We start from the raw sequence: 24,308 nt of genomic DNA on the forward strand, positions 1-24,308 counted from the left end.
ATCGGAAAAAGTTAGTGTGCTTTCTTTCAAACTCATACAATTGAAAAAAATGGATGTTGATCTAGATAGTTCAAGTACAGAACGATAAACGATTCTAATTTACGAACTTTTTTGATACTCGTCGCCAGCACACAAACCAATAAGGTCTTGCTTGTAACGCCGATAAATTTTTAAAAAATTTAATATAATATTTTTTGTACTTTCAAGTGATTTTATTCATATATTATAAATTGTTTTTGTGTATTATTTTGAGACAATAAATGAATTTGAATTGATTGGAAGTTGATGTAAGATTGCAGAAACTAACCATCGACCCATGCAATTGTGATGCCTCCCAATTCAGAATCGGAGAAACGAAGCAGGAAAGTTCCAGCCTCGCAAGTGCTGAGCATCTCTTCAGCCTGCTTCTTGCGGATGAATCCATGGATCAGCTGATCGACCCAGAACGACTTCAGGTGCTCCTTTGTCAGCTTCATCACTGAGTAGAACCACTCCCAGAACGTGAAGCTCCTGTCGGGAAGAGGCTCTTTGCAGAATTGAGTCCAGGTCAGCAGGGCGTTCGTGTAATCTCCGACGTAAGTTCCTCTGAAATTACACATTCAAATTATAGTTACCGTACTCATTTTAATTCAGTCTGATTCAACAGTTCTATCCAATTTGATGAAAAATGAGAATGAAACGATGTATTGAAGAGAATAGGATAGAATGGATGAATGAATTTATTTGCCAAAAACAAAATAAAAAAAGCTTTACAAAAATAAATATAAGTATATGCTACTGCACTTAAGGCTGTTCGTTACTCTTTTTTTATATTTGAATTGGATAATCTTTTTCAATATAATTGTTAAGATCATTAAAAGAGTGAGAAAAAGTGGCAACTGAAGTTTTTAAGTGGTCTAATGAGTTATGGGAGTTATAGGTCGATAAAGTGCTAACTCCGTTTTCTTTCCAGATCATAGACGGTTTTGACTATATTAACAGAACTTCTCTTAAAAATTCAAAAAACGTATCTTTTCAAACTGAAACATTTTATTCCCATATCGTTCATAAATAAAAAGTAACATTTTTTGAAAATTTGATAACTTGTTTATTTTTACATAAATCGCGAAAAACGCATATTAGAACAAAGCCAATAATATACTGAATGTATTAGAAAAACTCCAATGGAAAATTCGAAACCGTTTATGATCTGGAAAGAGAACGGAGTTAGCACTTTCAACATCCCATAACTCGCTTATTAGACCACTTAAAAATTTCAGTTGCCACTTTTTCTCACTCTTATAATGATTAAAGTCTTAATAATTATAAGCCTTAATAATTATATTGAAAAAGATTATCCAATTTAAATAAAAAAAAAGGGTACCGACAGCCTTGAAAACTAAGTGATACATACATAAAACATAGAAAGAATGCTTTATTAAAGATAAAATAAAAGATAAAATAATAAAATATATTACAGAAACATACATTTACGGCCCGATTAGACAATTGCCAGCCGGAAACCGATGAATTGATGAAACTGATAATATTAACATTCTAAAGCTGCGATTACAACGAAGTTGTCAACCAAAATGTTGTCCACGAATAGTTTTATACAAAAACGTTGTCAATTTTTAGTTGTTGAAGAAATCAAGTTGTTGTTCTCAAATGAAGAGCAATAAAATTTTTCAATTTTTTGCCCAGAGAGCATAGTCGGCGTGAACTTGTAGAGGGGAAACATTTTGTTGGCAACTGTCTTAGCGTTTTCTTTCCCAGTGGGAAACAAAAATTTTTGTTGAAAACATGGTTTTCCATTAGTTGACGAAGAAATGTTGCTGTGCTTTTTGAGAAATTGGCAACAAACTTGGATATGGGTGGAAACATGGTGGAGGTAGCTTCAAGATTGAGAGTGTTGAATGTAATGCCTATCAATTATATTTAAATAGAGTAGCACATAGTGCTCCTCTAGAGTGCTCCAACATCGAATTGCATGGATCAAGGTCTATAAATACCTTGGTTTATAGACCTTGGCATGCATTGAATAATAATGCAACACTCTCAATCTTGAAGCTACCAATGTATTTAAATATAATTAACAAAATATTCAATCACAATATTATGAAAATTTATTATTCGATCATTGAATAATATATTTACTTGGCGAATAAGATATGATTGATTATTTCAAACAAGAATGAACAGTTAATATTACATAAGACATAAAGGTTTCAGCTATCTTCTATGGAAGGCAGTGACAAGGCAGAAAATCTGCAACGCTGTTCTCAATCTTTCTCCACTGCCATTATAACGTGAACCTCAGCATACCTTCGCCGCTCCACCATGTTTCTATCCTATGTCGCTGTCTGAACTTGGCACGTTCATCAATCTCTGTGGGAGGTGTCACTAGTGAATACCTCTAAATTTTTTATTTATTCAGTAATATATAAATAAAATTAATTATTTCTAACAACGGACTACTCCTCAATCTGGACTAAAAAATTCTGCTCACCTGAAAGCCTTTTCGGCGAGAAAGGTGAGATTCTGGTCGAAGAGCGCCTGACTGGTGGCGGCCTTGAACTTCATGTTGAGCGCCTCGGCGAGCTGCGGCCAGGGCACTCGCTCGGGCACGACGAACGGCTGGCGGCCTGGCTCGGCGAACGCATTGTCCCACGTCACAGTAGCCCAAGCGTGTGGCTCCTGGTTGCCGTGTACTATCACCACCACCGGCAGTGACAGAGTCCATACCTGTACACAATTAAACTAATCAGATTAAGACCTAAAATTTCTACCAAATTACTACAAATTAACCAGTAAAATTATTATAACAAACTGTTTATCAAAAGCGACAGTGTCCACATTTGCATTGAAACAATCAAATTACTAGTTGTTCATCAAAAGCTAAAGATTCCACACTTGTACACAAATTCTCAAATTAATAAATTATGTTCAGCAAAAACTGAAGAGTCCATGCCTGGACACATATAGTCAAATCAATACAGTCTGTTCATCAAGACCGAACGTGTCTACACCTGCATTAAGCCATAGAGAAAATATTGCATAATGTTCCCATATATAGTGAGGTCCACGTTATAATGGCAGTGAAGGAAGATAGGAGAAAAACGTTGCCAAGTCTCTCCATTTTGCCACTGAGTGTACACAGCTGTTACTCAATTCATCCCATTAAATTTGATCAAATAATTATTATCATTTCCTTGATAAAATAATCAATTTAATGCCAAATCAATCAAAAAAAAATATTTTTTCATAATTTGATTCAAAAATTTGCTTTCATAAATGAGATCAGATTTTTATTTTTATACAAACCTGAAATGGCGGCTAATTTAAAAAGCTGTGATACAACAATCTGAATTTCAAAACAACAGAGATTAAGTTATTTGGAAGGTATTCTATTCCGATTTCTTCTAAAGATGATAGAAAAATAGAAATCCTATTCAAAATAAGTAATTTCAATGGTAATAATTTTGAAATAACCTTTCAATATTATTTATACCGGTACGAGTAGGTCTAACCTATACGTGTAGGCTAACTGAAGCATGGATAGTTAGTTATCAACTTTTAAAATGTCATTTCAGGTATTTTAATTTGTGTTTCTCATATGGTAATGTCTGAAAATTATTTCATTGTTTTAAAAATACATTTTAAATCAATTATACGACTTGTATACTCAAGTATTTTGATAGAATGAAGAAAAAAATGGCGGCTGAGAATTGTTTGTTTACTTTTGTAGAGTCACTGTCAAAAGTAAAAATAAAATATTCTGGCAAACGGACAACATTGCAAAGCGAGAGAGAGATAGCGCTATCTGTTTTGTTGTATGATAGAAAAGGACAGCAACAGTATTGTCAATCTTAAGCTGCGTTTACACTGAGTAACTTTGTTACTTTGTTATATGTAACAGGTTATAAGTAACTTTTGTAAGAAAAATGAGTTATAAAACTTTTGTTATACAACAAAAGTTTGATTGACAAAAAGGAATTTGTAACATGTTATAAAACAAAAGCAAGTTTGTGAGTCTCTACAGTAACTATATTACTCAAAGTATAGCCATTGACTGTTATGTGGTACAAATCCGTCATTATAAAATTATAAACAAACTTTATAGTCCTATCTTATTTATTAAAAATTATTTGGAAATATATTAGAAATTTGAAACTTATCACTTCTTTTACCGATTGGAAACGTATTTTGAACTTCCGATGAGTTTGGTATGAAATTTTCGAAGGGAAACTGATTATAACTTTGATATAGATCAATAAAGTTTATTTAAATAACATTGATAACGCTTAAAACATCAATTTTTCTTCCCTCGGGCGCGCATAAGTAGGGTATACCTCAAAGATCAAAATTTCAAACACTCATAACTTTGTCACAATAATCGGATGTCTTTGTACCACAGCTCATTCTTCTCGGCTGGTCAAGGCGGTTCAAAAAAATGCTTCATGAGAATTCATGAGTCGAATTCGATCGAAAAATATGAAATTCATCCCTGAGTGTAGATTAACCAGTACTTCAATACACAAAGAAATGACAAATCAAAGCTATGTAACTCGGTAACCAATTATTATAAAAAAGACTTGATCTTGAACTTTAGAATTGAATTTGAATTTTTTCCTACCAGTTTTAGTTGCTGCACACGGAAGAATATAATCGTAATGTGAGATTCGATCGTAAAAAATCAAGAAATCGAAGATACTTTTCTCATAAATTAACGGTCTAGGCAGTGCTATGATAGGGAACAGTGATTCAAGATGAATTTTAGGCAATTATGAGCTCGTAGAGGATGAATTGTCTACAATTTGGAATCAATCATGAGTTTCTATGATGTATCAGACTCTTAATTAACAGAAAAATCGCGAAAAAATGAAAAACTGGAATAGCCCTTTTTAAAATTGGTTGTAAGCTTGTAACTGACTAATAATACTGGAATCGAGAGTATTCTTTATTGTAGTAGAAAGAGGAAATACTTTTCCACATTTTGGAATTTTATCCGAAGTATTTCACAAAATATGCAGCTTTAAACTAGGAAGGAAACTAGTCACTTTTTTGTGAATTGAAATACTGTTTAAAGTACACTCAAGGATGAATTTCTCTATTTTTTGGTCGAATTTCACATATAATGCGTGATTTGGAACCGCCTTGAGATGCTGAGAAGAATGAGCTGTGGTACAATGAGATCTGATCATTGTGTCAAAGTCAAAAGTTATAAGTGTTTGAAATTTTGATTTTTGAGGTGTCCTTATACACGCCTCTCCGCTAAATTAAGAGCATGTACAAGATAGAGCATGTACAAGATAGAGCATGTACAAGATAGAGCATGTACAAGATAGAGCATGTACAAGATAGAGCATGTACAAGATAGAGCATGTACAAGATAGAGCATGTACAAGATAGAGCATGTACAAGATAGAGCATGTACAAGATAGAGCATGTACAAGATAGAGCATGTACAAGATAGAGCATGTACAAGATAGAGCATGTACAAGATAGAGCATGTACAAGATAGAGCATGTACAAGATAGAGCATGTACAAGATAGAGCATGTACAAGATAGAGCATGTACAAGATAGAGCATGTACAAGATAGAGCATGTACAAGATAGAGCATGTACAAGATAGAGCATGTACAAGATAGAGCATGTACAAGATAGAGCATGTACAAGATAGAGCATGTACAAGATAGAGCATGTACAAGATAGAGCATGTACAAGATAGAGCATGTACAAGATAGAGCATGTACAAGATAGAGCATGTACAAGATAGAGCATGTACAAGATAGAGCATGTACAAGATAGAGCATGTACAAGATAGAGCATGTACAAGATAGAGCATGTACAAGATAGAGCATGTACAAGATAGAGCATGTACAAGATAGAGCATGTACAAGATAGAGCATGTACAAGATAGAGCATGTACAAGATAGAGCATGTACAAGATAGAGCATGTACAAGATAGAGCATGTACAAGATAGAGCATGTACAAGATAGAGCATGTACAAGATAGAGCATGTACAAGATAGAGCATGTACAAGATAGAGCATGTACAAGATAGAGCATGTACAAGATAGAGCATGTACAAGATAGAGCATGTACAAGATAGAGCATGTACAAGATAGAGCATGTACAAGATAGAGCATGTACAAGATAGAGCATGTACAAGATAGAGCATGTACAAGATAGAGCATGTACAAGATAGAGCATGTACAAGATAGAGCATGTACAAGATAGAGCATGTACAAGATAGAGCATGTACAAGATAGAGCATGTACAAGATAGAGCATGTACAAGATAGAGCATGTACAAGATAGAGCATGTACAAGATAGAGCATGTACAAGATAGAGCATGTACAAGATAGAGCATGTACAAGATAGAGCATGTACAAGATAGAGCATGTACAAGATAGAGCATGTACAAGATAGAGCATGTACAAGATAGAGCATGTACAAGATAGAGCATGTACAAGATAGAGCATGTACAAGATAGAGCATGTACAAGATAGAGCATGTACAAGATAGAGCATGTACAAGATAGAGCATGTACAAGATAGAGCATGTACAAGATAGAGCATGTACAAGATAGAGCATGTACAAGATAGAGCATGTACAAGATAGAGCATGTACAAGATAGAGCATGTACAAGATAGAGCATGTACAAGATAGAGCATGTACAAGATAGAGCATGTACAAGATAGAGCATGTACAAGATAGAGCATGTACAAGATAGAGCATGTACAAGATAGAGCATGTACAAGATAGAGCATGTACAAGATAGAGCATGTACAAGATAGAGCATGTACAAGATAGAGCATGTACAAGATAGAGCATGTACAAGATAGAGCATGTACAAGATAGAGCATGTACAAGATAGAGCATGTACAAGATAGAGCATGTACAAGATAGAGCATGTACAAGATAGAGCATGTACAAGATAGAGCATGTACAAGATAGAGCATGTACAAGATAGAGCATGTACAAGATAGAGCATGTACAAGATAGAGCATGTACAAGATAGAGCATGTACAAGATAGAGCATGTACAAGATAGAGCATGTACAAGATAGAGCATGTACAAGATAGAGCATGTACAAGATAGAGCATGTAGAGCACAAAACTACGCTCAGAGGAATCTATATAAATATTGAATTATACATTTAAATGGTGACAATCGGAAGATACTGTAGATCGAGAACTAAAAAAAAAAAATTTGAATAACAAAAAAACAGTAGGATTGGATGGGGTCTTAAGCAAAATTTTAAAAGAATGTGAAAATGAATTACTGGACCCTTTATTGCATCTCCTTAATACTTCACTAGAGCAGGGTATTTTCCCTGATGATCTGAAACAAGGAAAAATTTTGCCAATTTTCAAGAGCGGTGATTCTGAAAGAGTTGAAAATTATAGACCCATTAGTATTCTAAATGTAATAAGTAAAATTTTTGAAAGAGTAGTTTTAAATAGGCTATTGATGCACCTGGAAGAAATTAATTTCATATGTGATGAACAGCATGGGTTCCAGAAAGGGAAATCTACTAAGACTGCAATAGTATCCCTTGTTGAAAGACTAATAGATATAATAGATTCAGGTAAGAAGGCAGCCGCAATATTTCTTGATTTATCCAAAGCTTTTGATTGTGTGAACCATAGAATATTATTGGAAATACTAAAAACTGTAGGTGTGAATGGTATAGAACTAAAATGGTTTGAATCATATCTCATAGGTAGAAACCTAGTGTGTTGAGCTTACCAAGGTGGATGGGAATGAAATAGTAAAAATTAAATCTCAAAAACTGGAGGTCCAGGCTGGAGTACCTCAAGGCTCAATTCTGGGTCCCTTACTGTTTCTGTTGTATGTGAACCAATTACCAAAAGAGTTAAAAGATCACAGAGCTCTGTTGTTTGCTGATGACACATCGCTTTAACAATTATTTATTAGATAGTCTAGAAATAAATGCTTTTACTGGAGTACAGTCAATTGTCCAATTCTTGAAGCAAAGGCAATTAACAATAAATAGTAAGAAATGTCAATTCCTACAATTCAAAAGTAAATATAATTCAGTAGAGGATAGAGAAATAAATGTGTTTGTAGAGGAAAATGAATTAGACCAAGAAGAGAAAGTAGCATTCTTGGGAATTTTATTGGACAGGAAATTAACATGGCATCCTTACATTGAGAGGATATGTAATAAGATATCATCTGGGGTATTTGTCCTGAGGCAGCTTGCTAGGCTGAATGATAAAAAACTACTGTTAACTGCTTACCATGGACTTATACTATCTCATATTAGGTATGCTATTTTAGTATGGGGTAATTCATCTCAACAAAATATGGACAGAGTGTTTAAAATTCAAAAGAAGGCACTCAGATGTATAGAGAAAGTGAATAGGTTAGACTCTTGTAGGCCTTTATTTAAAAAACTTGGTCTATTAACTGTGCCATCTTTGTATGTGAACAAATCACATCACTACATCTTTGTAGTTGTAATGCATGTGAAAAAGAGTGGTGTGATCCAGAATTCAGATGTTCATGAGTATAATACGCGAAACAGAGCAGATTATCATATAATGGGTCACAATAGTAGGTTATTTGAACAAAAACCAGATTATATTTAAAGGAAATTTTATAACAAGCTACCTCAAATCTTGAAAAGTAATGATGATTTGAAGATTTTCAAAAAACAAATGAAAAAATATTTAGTTGATAAAGCTTTTTATAGTGTACAAGAATTCCTTTCAAACCTAAACTAGGTTGAACTACTTAGTGTTAGAATTATTATGTAATAACATGACTTGTCTTATACTCCATGACTGGAGTCTTTAGGACGTAATCTAAAAAAAAAAAAAAAAAATTCATCAAAATGTTTTTTTTCTAATTATTGAAAAATTGTAAGTCAGAACTCATTGAGGATAGAAATTTCCGAATAATCTCATTTTATTAGTAATTTAATAATCGAAATAGGCGGGAGCAAATTTTTCTGATCGATTACAGGATTTGGCGGAAATAACATAAAAATACTGGAAAATGAACCGAAAATACAAGGTTTTTGGGCCACTCTGTATCTAGCACAAGGAAATTTATGTACCCAAACAATATATTGAAAATCAGAGCTACAATATAAAATGCAAGAATAAATGTATATTTAAAGTACTGTAGTTCAGAAATAAGTATAATGACTTTAGCATTTAAATGAACAAGTTCAAAAATCCAATCAGTTTCAACAAATAAAGCTCTCAAATGCTGTTTCGACTAAAAACCTCAACAATTTTCAGGTGGGGGGTCCCCTGGACGCCCCCCCCCCACAGGTCAGGGTCCTGGATCCGCGCCTTTAAGCAGCTGATGATTCAGCTACCTCCCCCACCACCTATTTCAACTCCATTCTATAACTTGTAACTTGTTATAAGTAGTAAAACGTTCTTACATATGTAACAAAAAGTTATAATTTTTCGTTGATCTTTACCGACGTCGTGCGGGAAAGGAAAAACTTGTTATAGAACACGAAGTTACATGTGATAAGTTACATGAATTTATAACATTTTTGTTCAAGTTGTTATATAACCATAACGTTTTATAACATAGTTACACAGTATAAACGTAGCTAAAGGGAAAACTTGTTATATATAACACAAAATTATGTTTTAAAACATGAAGTTACATGTAACAAGTTAAATGAATTCATAGCATTTTTGTTAAAGTTGTTATATAACTAATGTTTTATAACAAAGTTAGGCAGTGTAAACGCAGCTTTACATTGCCATTATAACGTAGACCTTACTATAGAAAGGATGGCATATCCATCCCATGGTGTAGGTCGTTTATGTTTCAAACAACAACAAGCCGATTTCTGTTAACTAAAGCCGAAAACGGACAGACATAATTATTTTCAAACCTAAGCTACGTATATTTAATATCAACTTTTTCGAGAACTGATGGATGGGAAATGTTTATATTCCGTACAGAGGCTCAGCTAGGGTCTAAAATTTTTTTAAAGAAAGAACTTGAAGAGTTCGCCAGCGATACGACCAAAATTGGCGTTTTCCTGCGTGGTCTCAGTCAATTGGTGATTGAATGGAGCCTAAAAGTCTGTATTCGACTATTTGACGGTTGAGGGAGAAGCAAGCTCCAATGAAGAATGCAGGCGAGCGGAGCTCTGGCGAGCCTGTCTGCCAGTTATGAATATATTTCGAATATTTGATACTATATCCACTGGACTCTCTGAAAACAACAGGAACTTAATTTGTCGAACACAGATTTCGACAAATTAAGACAGTCCAAACAGCTGATTCGTGATTAATTGAAACCGTGAAGGAGTGAATGTCACCCAAGAATTTCGCAAAAATATTTCATCACTACTTTCAATGAATCTAATTTATTATGAAGGAGTGATCCGTGGTCTAGTGGATAGAGTACTTGCCTAGCAGCATAGAGATCCCGGGTTCAAACCCTCTCACAAACAAAAGTTTTTTAAACAGATCACTCCCGTGTTATCGGATGGGCACGTTAAACTGTCGGTCCCGGCTGAAGTATGACAGTCGTAAGGCCCATCGACGGCTTAAATTATATATTCAGGCGGTGGGACCTTCCCGCAAGGGACTCCCCACCAACAAAAGCCATACGAATTTACTTTTTTTTATTATGAATCTTCACAGGAATGAAACCACTATAATATTCTACTGAGTATCCACTCTATTATTGTACTGTAGTTAAACATTTCAACAGAAAACTGAAAATCCCAAAATTTTACCATTGACACAAATGCTTTTTTTCAATATTATAATTGAGGGTGTTTATTTATTTATTTCATTGACAATCACAAATCACAATTACAATATAATATGATTGGGAGAAGACAACAGGCATAGCCCAAAACTGCCTTCTCCCATTTTTTTACAAATAAAAGTTTCAAAAAAGAATGAGGTTATGATTTCACTTTTCACTTCAAAAAGTCCAAATTCTACTCAAAAAATGATGACTAAATTAAAAATTAAAAAACTAATTAAAAACAATAATATTTCACTCAAATCTCTCTCTATAAATTGGAAATTTTTGTGTTGCCCACAAAAGCTGGTTTTTGTGTGTAGGCAATAAAATAAATGCGTGTGTGATTAATGAGATGATCAAACGTCCAAGCCTACCCGCGGAATTCGAACCCAAGGCCATGCAGTGCTAGCAGACTGAAGGGTGAAATACCATAGTCCACTCGTCCAACTTGAGCAGCAATTTATTCATTCAATTGAAGTTACAATTAGGAATACTACTGTATAAAAATTTGGAACTTTGCCTCGTTGTAAAATTTAGATTGGTTTATTGTTTATCTACTATAGTTGAACAAAAATACTATGTTCGCCAAAAACCATGAACTGTAGTTATCGGGTCACTTTCAAACTGTTATTTTACCTGAAACACAAGTTCTCCACCTCCAACAGTAAACTTTGATGTGAAGAGAAGCGAGAACTTCTCATCCATCACGGATTCCGTTCCTTTCTTTTCTGCTCTTTTGATTTTCTTCAGCTGCATATTTCTGAAAACACAAAAATTCAAAATATTACAATCTTCAATACATAAAACAATTTCTTCAAAATGAAATTTGCTTGCTTTAGTTATATTAAAAATTATTTTTGTGTGTTTTGAACTGTAAATTGAGTGTGTAACTGAAGAATATTGAAGTGACAGAAGTAAACTAGATAGCCTACATTTTTTTGAACTGTTGTATAAATTAGAATTGGAACCATTTTGGGCGTGAGCCTGTGGTACTTTTCTGTAACTTGTGTAATTCTGAATGATTAAATAAAATTTATTGGTAAATGTGTGGTTAATCTAGAGTTTTAATACAGAGATTTTAACATTATGTACAGCAATATTTGACAGAAGTTTTCCATTGCATAACTGTAAATTCTAGTTTCATGAGATCATTGCACCAAGTTGAAAACAAAATTCGATGTTTCAAAGATATCATTATCGACTGATAAACTGGAAGAATTTCGATAGCTAACAATTCGATAATCCATCAATTGAATGTAAAGAATAGAATAGAATTTATTGTTTATCATAAACAACAGTACAATATTACAAGAAAAAACAAAACAAAGATTTTAATAATAATAGATTATTTAATTCAATCTTAATAAAAAAACGTTTGAATAAGGCAGAACAATTATGTCGACTTTCACATACCTGAAGTTGATTGAAAGGTGTCTAGTGCCTTGATTGTATTCCATAGTTCCGATGTTGTTGAGAATTTCACCACTGCCCTCTCTAGCACAGTTGTCGTTCCTCAGAAGAGCATTGGCCTGCGATTCGCTTATTATGGTCACTTTTACCTGAAAAACCACACAAAATATGAAGTATCATATTAGTACGATATGAACACTTTCTTTTCATTGAGACAGTCACAAATGAGTGATAGTTCATTTTATAATTAGCAAGAACTTAGAATATAAACATAATCAGGAGTAAACCAGACCCAAGAAATGCAAAACTTCCAATTCACTCAGTCATTATTGAGCTTCAATATGAATTGAATGGTGCTGATGAACAGGAAAGAATTATTGGATGTTTTCAGATGGTGCATCACACTCAAGTTAAAATACGACCAGTCAAGTTAAAGAATAATTATTGAAAGTTTGCATCAATATTTTCTTCTAGTATCTTCAAGTAATGTATAAATCCCAGTTAATCCCATTAAAAAGGTGTATATTTAAGTGCTGAAGAACACAAATAAATTAATAATAAAAGGATACAAAATAAATAATAAGCAAAATCTAGCTCAACATTAACATTGCTTCTACAAAATCATCATAAATTAGCTTACAGCAGAAAATGTTTCCAGAACTATTCTAAAACCTATGTTGTTGTTTTCAAATAAGGGAATTGAAAAACACTCAATAGCTTATTCTACATTTGCTATCCGTTTTGAAATGAATTACTAGAAAAAGAATCTGTTCGTTTTTCATAAAGAAAAAACAAACATTGCCCAAATAGAAGGCATATGAAAAAATGAATTTATTTCCTCCTAAAATTACAAATTACAAAAGTAGAAATTAAATAGTATCTTGGAAATTATACTGATCACGTATCCAGTAGTCTGATCAGATAATCGAAGTATAATTAACAAGGTAAAAACATTATCAACTTACATAATAAACAACAACATAATAATATTATAATACTTATACTTATATAATATTCAACATTCATGATAAGTGAAATACAAGTGACTACAGTGGAATTTAAAAAATGTTCCAGAGATAGATAGACTACTGATGTCTAGTTGATAGTTAGACTACAATTGTTTTAGAGATAGAGAAAGACTGTACTAGAGATTCAATTACCTGAGGAGGATTCATGTTGACATTCAACTGTCCTCCAACAAGGAGCCTGACAGTGGCTGCGAATCGAGTATTGGTTTTCATAACTTGCGGCGGCTGCTTCTCAATCACAAAAGTGCTGCAAAAAAAATTTGAATAAAATTAAAAATTAAAAATTAAAATAATATCACACTATCACACCATAATCTCTAAAAATTCAACTCAGTTCACCTGCTACTAAAAATATCAACTTATGTATCCAACACTTTGATGACAATTCTGATACCCTCAGAAGTCCACATTTCAGTGTTGAAGGAATCATGAGAAAACGTTATCAAACTCGCAAAAACTGGAAAAAAGTTAGTGATTGACTGTAAGAATAAGGGTATGATCACATTGGATGCGTATATGTGTAAGTATATGCGTGGTCATACATGATCAAGCGAGCAGATGAGAAACAAAAACTGGTAAGAGCAATAGGAAGGCTCACACTGAACGCGTGCACTTGTTGGTTGCGTTTAGTGTGAACAGCAAAAGACAAGTCACAACGTGTTTAAAAGGCTCTTTCCAGATTTCGTTTTTCGGCTCATGCATTCAATGTGATCATATTTCAATTTCAATTTCAATTTATTCCAGACAACTTATTTAACATGAGTATTTTAGGTCTAGTATGAGCTGGATGATAATGATGATGGTGCTAGAGATGAAGAGTGAGTTACATTGCAACACTTATATCACTAATGAAATTTAACATAAGTATTCTAATAAGTGCTAGAATTCTAATAAGTACTAGTATTCTAATGATGGTGCTAGAGATCATACTCCAAGTTATGACGACCAACCAAGCATCAAGCAAGGTTAATTGAAAACTTCATTGGTAATTAGAAAAAGCCTAAGAATATTGCCATAAAGTGAGCGAAGAAGCGTATAAATCTGAATTTTTAGCGGTTTATGCTCAAAATTTATTATGGTACATTTTGAGAAACTATAGTAACTATCTGATCACATTTGATTGCTAGTCGCTAATTGATCAACTAATGTAAAAGCTATTGATCAAGCTAATGTAATGATGTGTTTTTCTCTGCTACATTATTGCCGTGTTGTTTTTGGTTATATTATGATCGAATTCGGAAATCTTCACACATAATCTTCTACAGTTGATCTACGATCTGTTCATTCTTTAAATATTGATTAATATAAATTCTTAATTGCATCGACCAACCTTGTAACGAGTGAGGAGAGGAGTTGAGTGATTTGAGAGTCAAGGTCACGCAAATCCGGGTTGACGGGCAAGTTGAGATTAACTTTGAGGGTGACTCGTTCCATTTCCTTGATCTGCTGACGATTCAGCCAGATTAATTCGGCCAGTCTCTCGCACCTAAAATAAACGATTTCTGCTATTTCAAACCATTTTTTATAAGAATAAGTTAGTTGCACTAAATTACAGTTACGCCCGATTTCACTGAAACGAAAAGTGAGCTTCATGTCTTCTTCTTCTAAGGGTGCCTGTCCGTTTCGAATGTTGGCGATCATATTGTAGTTGCGCTCCGGAACAATTGAATGGAGGTTTTCCAAACCAGGCTCTCAGGTTGGCCGGCCAGGATATTCTTCTTCGACCTAGGGCTCTCCTGCCTTCTATTTTGCCCTGCAGTATGCTTTGCAATAGCTAATATCTGCCCTTATTGCGCATTATGTGGTCCAAGTATTGCAGCTTCCTGAGTTTCATGAAGTAATTCCGGATCTTGAGGTACAATTGGTTATAAGCCAAAAAATCATATCACAAAACAAATATAAAATCATCTGACTAGAAAGAACCAACTGTTGCTCGAACCTAGTTTTCGTTTTTGGTTAGGTCGGGCTGACAATATCCGACTGCCACTCAAAACTACTTTTCGTTTTTTGTGTAATCGAGCTGTAGACTAAGATACGAAAGGAACATGTGGAAATTAGGTACTGAAATGTTGCATTAATTCCAATGCTAATGAATAATTTTATTATTCAACGAAAATCCAAATTAAATGCTGTAAATCACCCTGAAGACTTCTGCTACGGCAAATATTGATAACAGTGTAAACATCTAGATGGAAATTCGATGAGCGCTACTATTCAGACATTATTTACCAGAAGAAGTCTTCAGGGTGATTTACAGCATTCAATTTGGATTTTCGTTTAGTAATAATTAATAAGAAAATTAATAAAAACAATAAAAAAATCTTGAAGTACCTTTTATTTTTCAAAAACTTTAAACTTTGGTTGAACTATTTAAAAGTTTTTGAAAAGTATAGATACTTCAAGATTTTTATATTGTTTTTATTAATTTGTTAAAAAGTAGCCCATGTGAGTGAATGTTTTAATATGAAAAGTTTTTTAGCTTACACAAAGAGGTGCAGCAACAGAATATGATCAACTAAATTTCAACTTTTTGTGTTAATAGATTTCACTAAATAATTAATGTAAAAAATTCGTTTATTTTCGCCTTTAGGTGAATATATAGGTTGATACTTAGTGATGTGGTATTCCTACAGTCATCGATTAAAAAGCATTGAGGAAACAAAACAAATGGGATTGAAAAAGCAATAGAATACTAAACAATCTTGATTGTTGTCTAGATAAGCAATCGTGTTATATGAATGATAGTTCAGTTCCAACAATTAAGCACATTCATAGATAATACGAATTGGGAAACAAAACGGGTGAGATTGAATTAATAGAATACTGGTCTGTTTTTACTGACCAATCTTGAATGTTGTCGAGATTGCTGTTGAAATTGGCTCCGTTGCCAGACAGCTGCTGGTTGCGTTTCCATCTGAGCATCTCCTCATCGAGAATGCGCGCCTGCACCAGCGACAGCTGTTGAATTGTGTCCTTCAGACGCTCGACTATCTTGTAGCGCATGTTTACTATCAAGCCAACCTGAAAGTGCCAATCAAAGGTCAAGTGCCAGATTTAAAAATGAATGCTGAAGTAGATCAAGTCAGACACAGACTCATGAATCAATAAATTTCAGTTGTTACGATCAGTAGTTACCTACTTAAAACATCAGCCTGGCAACATTGCGAAGCACGGTTTACCTGCTAGTGAATAAATATATCTACAAATAGATAGCATCAAGCCCCCCACACCTAGAATAAGCACGTCATACTGACGCCCACTCATTTCAAGTAATAATTTTGACGTATATCATAATTAGGTACAATGTTCATTATGAAGTGAAATCAGTGGGAATATTGAGTTTTATTTTAACGGTTGTAATTTCTTGTAAAGTTTGTAATTTAATACATTTTCAATGATTCTTAATTTTTATTTATTCCATTGCCAATCACAAATCATTATTACAATATAATATGATTGGGAGATGACATCAGACATAGCCTGTTCTTACTTCCAATTTTTGACGAATAAGTTTCAAAAAAGAGTGACGTTATGATTTCTCTTTTCACTTTAGTCCAATTTTCACTTCAAAACCCTAGAACCCTTATATTCAAGTAGCAGTAGTTAAATTTATAAACCGTGTGAACGGAAGTCAATCTACCACTTCAACACATATTTCAAAGATCCGTCGCACGCGGAGAGGTCCAAAACTGTTTTTTGGTTGTAGGTTATGAAAAACTACAACCAAGAAACATTTTACTCACATGAAAGGAAATTTATAGCCGTTAATCAAGATTCATACCTATTAAAAAAAAACCCGAATACTCGAAGTCAGGGAATGTATTTTCATTTACAATGCAAATGACACTATAGCCGTTAATCAAGATTCATACCTATTAACTGGTAAAAAAAAAACAGAATACTCGAAGCCAGGGAATGAATTTTTATTTTATTTATTTACAATGCAAATGACACTAAATAGCATTGGTAGATGAAATAATAAGGTTGTCCTTGTGCTATTTTTCTTCTAAATTTATAGGTGACAAAGTCCAAGATAAGGTATTTCATTAGAGTACGAACCTTGTTCTGCAGCAGAGCCTCCATACAGTTCTTATCATTCTGAAGTCTATTCTCAAGATCTTTGTTCGGAGCCTGCGATGATTTCAATTGTTGAAGAGAAGCTGGAAAATAGAATAGAATTTATCGCCTACGTACATAAAAGTATTAAACAGAACAATTACTTTTCATTGCTGAACTTGTAAAGTGAAATTATGTTGAAGCTAAACAAAATCACTTGTTAATGGCTCCTTTGGAAAATTTATCACTTAATCGTTATTAATGAATGTAATTTACAACATAAAACTAGAGTAGAGTAGGAACTAGTGAAACCCGTAAGGACCTGAACACACAGAGAACGATCTGCGTTTTTGATCAGGTCACTCCCGTGTTATAGGATGAGCACGTTACACTGTCGGTCCCGACTGAAGTATGACAGTTTTAAGGCCCATTGACGGCTTAAATTATATATTCAGGCGAGGTGGAACCTTTCCACAAGGGACTCCCCACCAACAAACGCCATACTTTGGTAGGAGTAATTATGATTTTTTTTAAATCCGATGAATCTTTTGTAGTGACCCTGTATTTCCATAGAAACTGTAATAACATGAACCTTTACCTTTTACGAACTATAGAACCTTTACAAACAAGGCTTAATTCAAAGAAATAATGAGATCAAAATCATTTCTATTGAACAATAAACTCAGGACATGACATCTTACAACGCTTTTAGTGATGTGATACTGTAACTGAAAGAGAATATTATACAAATTAGATTTAATAAATACATTTATTTTATAACCTGACGATGGTGTGATCACCGAAACTAGTTGTTGAAATATTTTTAGGTTTTTTTTTTTAATAAAGGGTGCTTCAAGATCTGTATATTGTTTTATTAATTTAAAAAGTAGCCCATGTGAATGAAGTGTTTTTAAATTAGATTTAGATACATACGATACTGAATGAGATGTTGATATTGTCAAAACCACGCAATTATTAAAACAATTTAAGATACTAGTTTCGGAAAGAGTTTCTTCACAACACAGAGAGTTATATACATACCACTGATCTTGGTGCACTCGTGATACTTGAGAGTGAAAGCCTCCTGCTCCTGGTCAATGGTCTGGATAGCCTGAGTCGTCTCCTGAGTCTGTGTCTGCAGATTTCTCAGCTTCAGCGTTATTTCGCCGTTCTGGTAGACTGGCTCCTGAGCCTGCGGGTGGAACTGAAATCAACAAACACACCCTGTCAGTTCCAAAAATTTCACAAGTATTGCTTTACACTGACTTCCAGTGTAGATGTTCCAGAAAAATATCACAAGTTATTCTTCACACTGGCTCCCAGTGTGGATGTTTCACGAAAAAAGTCACAAGTATTGATTTATTTTTTACTATTTCTTTCCAGTGGCATTGACCTTACACAAGAATTGCTTGCAATAGATCTAATAAGAAAGACGCTGAAATTGACTTGATATTTCAAACAAATTATTGATTTTGTAATTGTATTGTATGACATGTTACATGTTGGTCGAGTCCGACTGTTTGGCTCAACTGACACGCGACTCAGGTCGAGAAGAGACTCGACTCTATCGAGAGCATGTGTTTCCAAATGGCGGAGACTAGAATCGACTAGAAGTGTCACCATTTGGAAACACATGCTCTCGACTAGAGTCGAGTCTCTTCTCGACCTAAGTCGCGTGTCAGTTGAGCCAAACAGTCGGACTCGACCAACATGTAACATGTCATACAATACAATTACAAAATCAATAATTTGTTTGAAATATCAAGTCAATTTCAGCGTCTTTCTTATTAGATCTATTGCAAGCAATTCTTGTGTAAGGTCAATGCCACTGGAAAGAAATAGTACTAGAGTCGAGTCTCTTCTCGACCTAAGTCGCGTAAGTGTGAGTTGAGCCTTAGTGTTTTACCAATTCTGAAATTGATCACCCAAACATTTCAACTTTTAGCGCTAATATCTCAAAAAGTATAATTTATAAACAAAACTTGCTTTCCTTAGAGATGTATTTCATCATGGTAACTTGATAGTATCTAAATCAAAATACGTTGAAAAATGTCACCAATAAAAAGTTTCCAAAAGCGTGATGAACAACATGTAAGTGGTGTACATGAACCTGTACAGTATATCATGGGGAACAATATATTTTAGCAGCTCTAGACAAAGCAAAATATATATGGTATTTGAAAAATTATTTCAAAAAGTCAACTTACCTCTTGAATACACTTCCATTCTTGATTGAGAAGATGCTTCACCAATTCAAATAGATTTTGCGAGCTGTGTGCATAACGAGTCTGAAATGAGAAATTTCAGATTGACAACAAAAGACAATTGTTAACAAAAATCAACATTTTTCAAGTTTTTCGATAAAATACTTCGATCCTTACAATAATGCAGTTATTTGAAAAATTTCTATTGGCAAATTAGTAAACTATTGCGATTCGAAGCGATTTTAAATATAATAAGCAATTAAATTACTTTCTCATGGAAGACTGAGCATTGAAGATCTTAAAACAATAACATCATCCAGCAGGCTATTGTGAATTTTCAATTTTCAAAAAAAGTTCTTGGGGAGGGATTTGGCATTGAAGATTACAAAATAACAAAACCATCCAGCATATTGTGAATATTCATCTTCACAAATGTTCAATCAACTCACAAAATTGTATCAAGGATTTGAAGGATGAGCATTCTCAATTTTCAATTTATTAAAACACACAAAACAAGACAAAACAAAATGACAAAGAATCACAGAACAAATAAAATACGATAAAATGTTACAAATATAAAAAAAACATGGGCTTTGTGGTTGGATGTGTTGGAGAAGAGAAAAAAAAGAGAGGAAGATACCCAGCCAACTATAGTTTCCCATGTAATAGGCAGGCAAAGGAGAGAAGAGAGAAGTGATGAGGAAAAAAGGGAAGGGAGAAATCGGGGGAAGGAAGAAAAACAGAGGAATAGGTACGCAAAATAAAGATAGGCGAAATAAAGGTAAGCAAGTCCACTGAAAAATGAAAAAAAAATTAATGAAAAATCAATGCTGGAGCAGAAATCTTGAGTCTTATATATCTAAATGGAAAAAATTACTGTATGTCGTTTTTTATATCCAGTTTAATTTTTCCCCTGATTTTATTGTCCATGAGAAAGTGATTTGGAATAAGGTTTATTATTTTAGTAATTATGTAGATTAACTGCCTCCTTATACATTCAATGTTAGTGTTATAGGTTACATATTTGTTAGCAGTGGCCCTTAGATTATAATAATTAAGTGTAGGATCTATATTTTTATTAAGTATTCAATTACGGTTTTTATGTATAATTGACGTATAGTCATGACCGCAAAATAAATAAAAACCATATCTGTTGGATAGAACCTGGGTTTGCTTAATATAGTTTTAATTATCAGTTTTTGTGCGACAAATAATTCAGCAATATGACAGTTGAAACAGCCCTCCCCCCAAACAACTATGCCAATTTGTTTTCTCATAATGTAAATCCGTCATTTTATAAATTTTATAAACATAAAAGTTTAAAGGAACTAAAAATTCATCATTACTAAACAAGAATCAAAATTAAATGCTCTCCCTTGAAAGATTATATAGGCTACCTTTGAACAAACGCAATCTCTCATTTATTTCCATCTGTGAACTAAAAATTGTTAAAGGTTGATTGTTTTTTAATTACCCTGAAATTATTGGCTGCTTCCAGAAGATTTGATCTGAGAATGAGCATTTCCTTGGAAGTCATCATTCGAGCACTGGACTCACATTCTTGAGCCAGAGTCTCAGCGAATGAGTTGATAAATTCATGATCCGTGTGATTGGTCCTGTTGAAGTAATAAACATTCATTTTATAGAATTATTAGACATTGAATTATATTGTACTGTATTATTGAAAATTAGATTTTAAAGTTTATTACATTATGAGAAATTGAACCAATTCGTCTATCAGATAAAACTTCTAAGCAACATCATAGATCCTTATTTGAATGGTATCAAATGCAAGAATGTTTATGAAGGGGATTATGAAGAAATTCTTCATTCTCATAATGCATATAGAAGTATGTAGATAGTAACAAGCCATCAAGTGTTGGGTTCCATCAATGAGATGTTATTCATCTAAAATAATGTCTTGGATTGTAGATAATTATTTTAGACAATCTTCACATTAAATTCAAAATATTAAATAAAAAACACACATATATATTGTCAAATTCTACAGTTTCATTTGGTACAGGACCATGGTTTCGTGACTACACAGGTCACATATTCAAGCTGTGAAAATGTGACCTGTGTGCTCACAAAACCATGGTCCTGTACCAAATGAAACTGTGTATAATTTGACAACATATGTGTGTTTTATTTCAGTATGGAACGGTTCTACTACATTGACAATGACTCAGTCGAGTTATTAAATTCAAATCAGGGATTCGATTCATAAACTCTATCTCTCATTTATACTATTTAAACGCATTTGATTTATTTCCTCGACGAAAGCTGGGAGACAACTATCTAGTTCCTTAATCCCACCACAAAAATAACAGTGGTTGGTAACATGTGGTGGGAGGCCAGGGGTCAGTTCTGAATACTCGACCTCTATTGAATATAATAACATTTATCAATTAGTTGATTCAATCAAGAAGTTTGCTCAAGCCACACAATTATTGGATGTTGATAGAGCTTAACTGAACATGACTTGTAATGAACTGTAGGTGAACATCAAACAGGAACCAAATAGAGTAACTGAAAGTGATTACACATCTTCCTCACATTAATGAAGAGTCCTCACATCTAGCAACACCTTGATGAATTTTGTGTTTTAAATGTAACCATGTTAATACTTCATTATTGACGAAATTCAACCAGCATGAGGCTGGTGAATGATTAATTGAATTGAGTTTAAAGATAATCGGCAACAGTATGCCTACTGACCAGACTCGATCCTCCAGCCATCTGGCCAGAACATGCCGCACATCAATCGGAAATTTGTCAGTATAGAAAGCTCGCACCTGCGAGAAAAGGCCTTCCGGCAAATTTTGTGTCTGCTCCCACAAAGTCATCTGCAACACAATAAATAGGCTATAAACTTAAAAACACCTTCAATGATCATACATAGTATCCAACAATAATCTTAATCATCATATTCCAAAAACTAACAGTGTTGGGTTTGCAACAGGTCTATAGAGAAATATTTAACATAGTATTAAATTAATGAGAATTAAATATTATTATTAGTAGGCTATACATGGTGTTAAAAGGAATGAAGTCTGAGGTTAAAACAATAATATTAAAATTATATAGAAATCAGCAATTTAAAAGCATATGCAATGTCAATTTTGAACTTTTCGGTTAGGTTAGTCTGTCTGCTGAAGTGTTAAAATTGGCAAAAGGTTACTGCGTCCCTGGTGACCAAAATTTAAATTAGGCCTACCTACGGTTCCGTAGATTGCCATGATGAATTATTTCACAAAGCACATGAAATAGAAATAGGCTACCTTATTCATTATAGGCTAAATGAAAAACTTTTAAACAAATGACTAAATTAATATTGGACATGCTGCTTGCAATAAATCAAAGAGAACAATCAAGCAAATTAGAAAATAAGGAAAATTGTTGAGTATGCTAATTATAAAATCCTAGCCTTAACTTTGCATCAAGTTAAAAATTTATCTGATTAAAAATGTATTTTTAATAACATGCCAAAAGAGCTCAAGAAAATCTTAAGAAATACAAAAATGAACTTATACTTAAACAAAATATTAAACTAAGATATAATCAAAGAATCTAACCTAAATCATGTGTCCATGGACTAGGCTTATAGAATATACTAGGCTTATTGGTATATTATTCTTGGCCATACTGTAGTATTGAATTGAAACAACTGTAGCCTACATTCATACAGGAAAAACGTACATAATTGAAACAATGCTATTTCGGCAAATAAAAATAACCAAATACTAATAGAAAACAAAACAAAAATATGTGGGATTCACTGATATACCTAGGTAAACCACATTTAAAAACATAATACTACAGTAAAATACGATAGAAATTATATTCAAACATAAGTAGATCCGGCCAACTTAGCAAGTTACCTTTTCCAGGAAATTTGTTGCTGCTCAATATGAATGTTCAATAGATTCCTCCAGGCGAAGGCAAGGGACCCGAAAAACCATCCAGGATTCAAGTTAGTGATGGATTATCGATCACCATCAAAACACAACTTAAAAGACAATTCTAATACTAAAATAGAAACTTCTCAATCTAAAACTAAGAAATTGCACAGCGTGACTCATTTACAACAAGCAACAATTTAGAATCTAATGCACTTTGCTTTCCTGTCCATATGCAAATGAAAACGGATTGACCTGTTCGCTGGCTGAGCAGAAAGCTGAAATGATGAGCGGAGGAGAGGTGGTTGAATTGAACTGCTTCAAGGACATCGACAAGCTGGAAATATTTCCTTGTATTGGGCAATCTAGCGCACTCTTCTGTATTGATTTCAAACTACTGACAAGGCGGGAGAGTAGCTTAAATTCAAAATTACTTTAAATTATTTGCATAGTCACCTCTAGAGTATACTCTATATATTACTAGCCGTCAGGCTCGCTTCGCTCGCCATATCCGTCTAGCCTGGACCCCCGACTGGGTTTCCAAAAGTGAGATCAACAAGCTCGCTTCGCTCGCCTGCATGTAGACCTTAGCGGAACCTCTGTACTGAATTCTGGACCCCCGACTGGATTGTCCAAAAATGAGATCAGCGGGCTCGCTTCTCTCGCCTGCATGTAGACCTCAGCGGAACCTCTGTACCGAATTTGAACGTATTATGTCAATTTGATCTCGAAAAACACCTGTTACTATATCGGCGTATCTTTGGCGAACAAAATTCTTCCACCTCAGCTAAATCTGTGTACTGAATTTTTTTAAATATATTTCCATCAATTATTGAAAAAGGTGATGAAACGCATAAAAACTGAGAAAACGTAGATTTTGGGCGTATCTTTGGCGTTATTTAAAATTCCTTCTAACACAACATTATTGCACGCCAGCTGAGCTTCTGTAGTAAATTTG

General features: G+C 33.8%; 1 protein-coding gene across 2 annotated transcripts in view; it reads right to left on the bottom strand.

Annotated features, from left to right (window-relative positions):
* The window catches only part of LOC111049728 (signal transducer and activator of transcription 5B), a 41,618-nt gene extending 17,946 nt beyond the window's left edge, over positions 1–23,672 (bottom strand). The window contains exons 1-13 of one of the 2 annotated variants that reach the window (XM_022335891.2): positions 23,333–23,672; positions 22,170–22,297; positions 20,923–21,064; positions 19,452–19,532; positions 18,286–18,448; positions 17,248–17,348; positions 16,031–16,209; positions 14,519–14,674; positions 13,321–13,435; positions 12,164–12,309; positions 11,387–11,510; positions 2,489–2,724; positions 308–585 (exon numbers count right to left, since the gene is read on the bottom strand). In XM_022335891.2, the coding sequence (XP_022191583.2) occupies positions 308–585; positions 2,489–2,724; positions 11,387–11,510; positions 12,164–12,309; positions 13,321–13,435; positions 14,519–14,674; positions 16,031–16,209; positions 17,248–17,348; positions 18,286–18,448; positions 19,452–19,532; positions 20,923–21,064; positions 22,170–22,297 (1,849 nt within the window). In that variant the 5' untranslated portion in view covers positions 23,333–23,672. Of the gene's footprint in view, positions 1–307; positions 586–2,488; positions 2,725–11,386; positions 11,511–12,163; positions 12,310–13,320; positions 13,436–14,518; positions 14,675–16,030; positions 16,210–17,247; positions 17,349–18,285; positions 18,449–19,451; positions 19,533–20,922; positions 21,065–22,169; positions 22,317–23,332 lie in introns of both variants that reach the window. The other variant, XM_039426237.1, reaches the window with a different exon arrangement.
* Between the last annotated feature and the right edge of the window lie 636 nt (positions 23,673–24,308).

Source organism: Nilaparvata lugens, chromosome 4 (genome assembly GCF_014356525.2).
Source record: "Nilaparvata lugens isolate BPH chromosome 4, ASM1435652v1, whole genome shotgun sequence".
NCBI classification, from domain to species: Eukaryota; Metazoa; Arthropoda; class Insecta; order Hemiptera; family Delphacidae; genus Nilaparvata; species Nilaparvata lugens.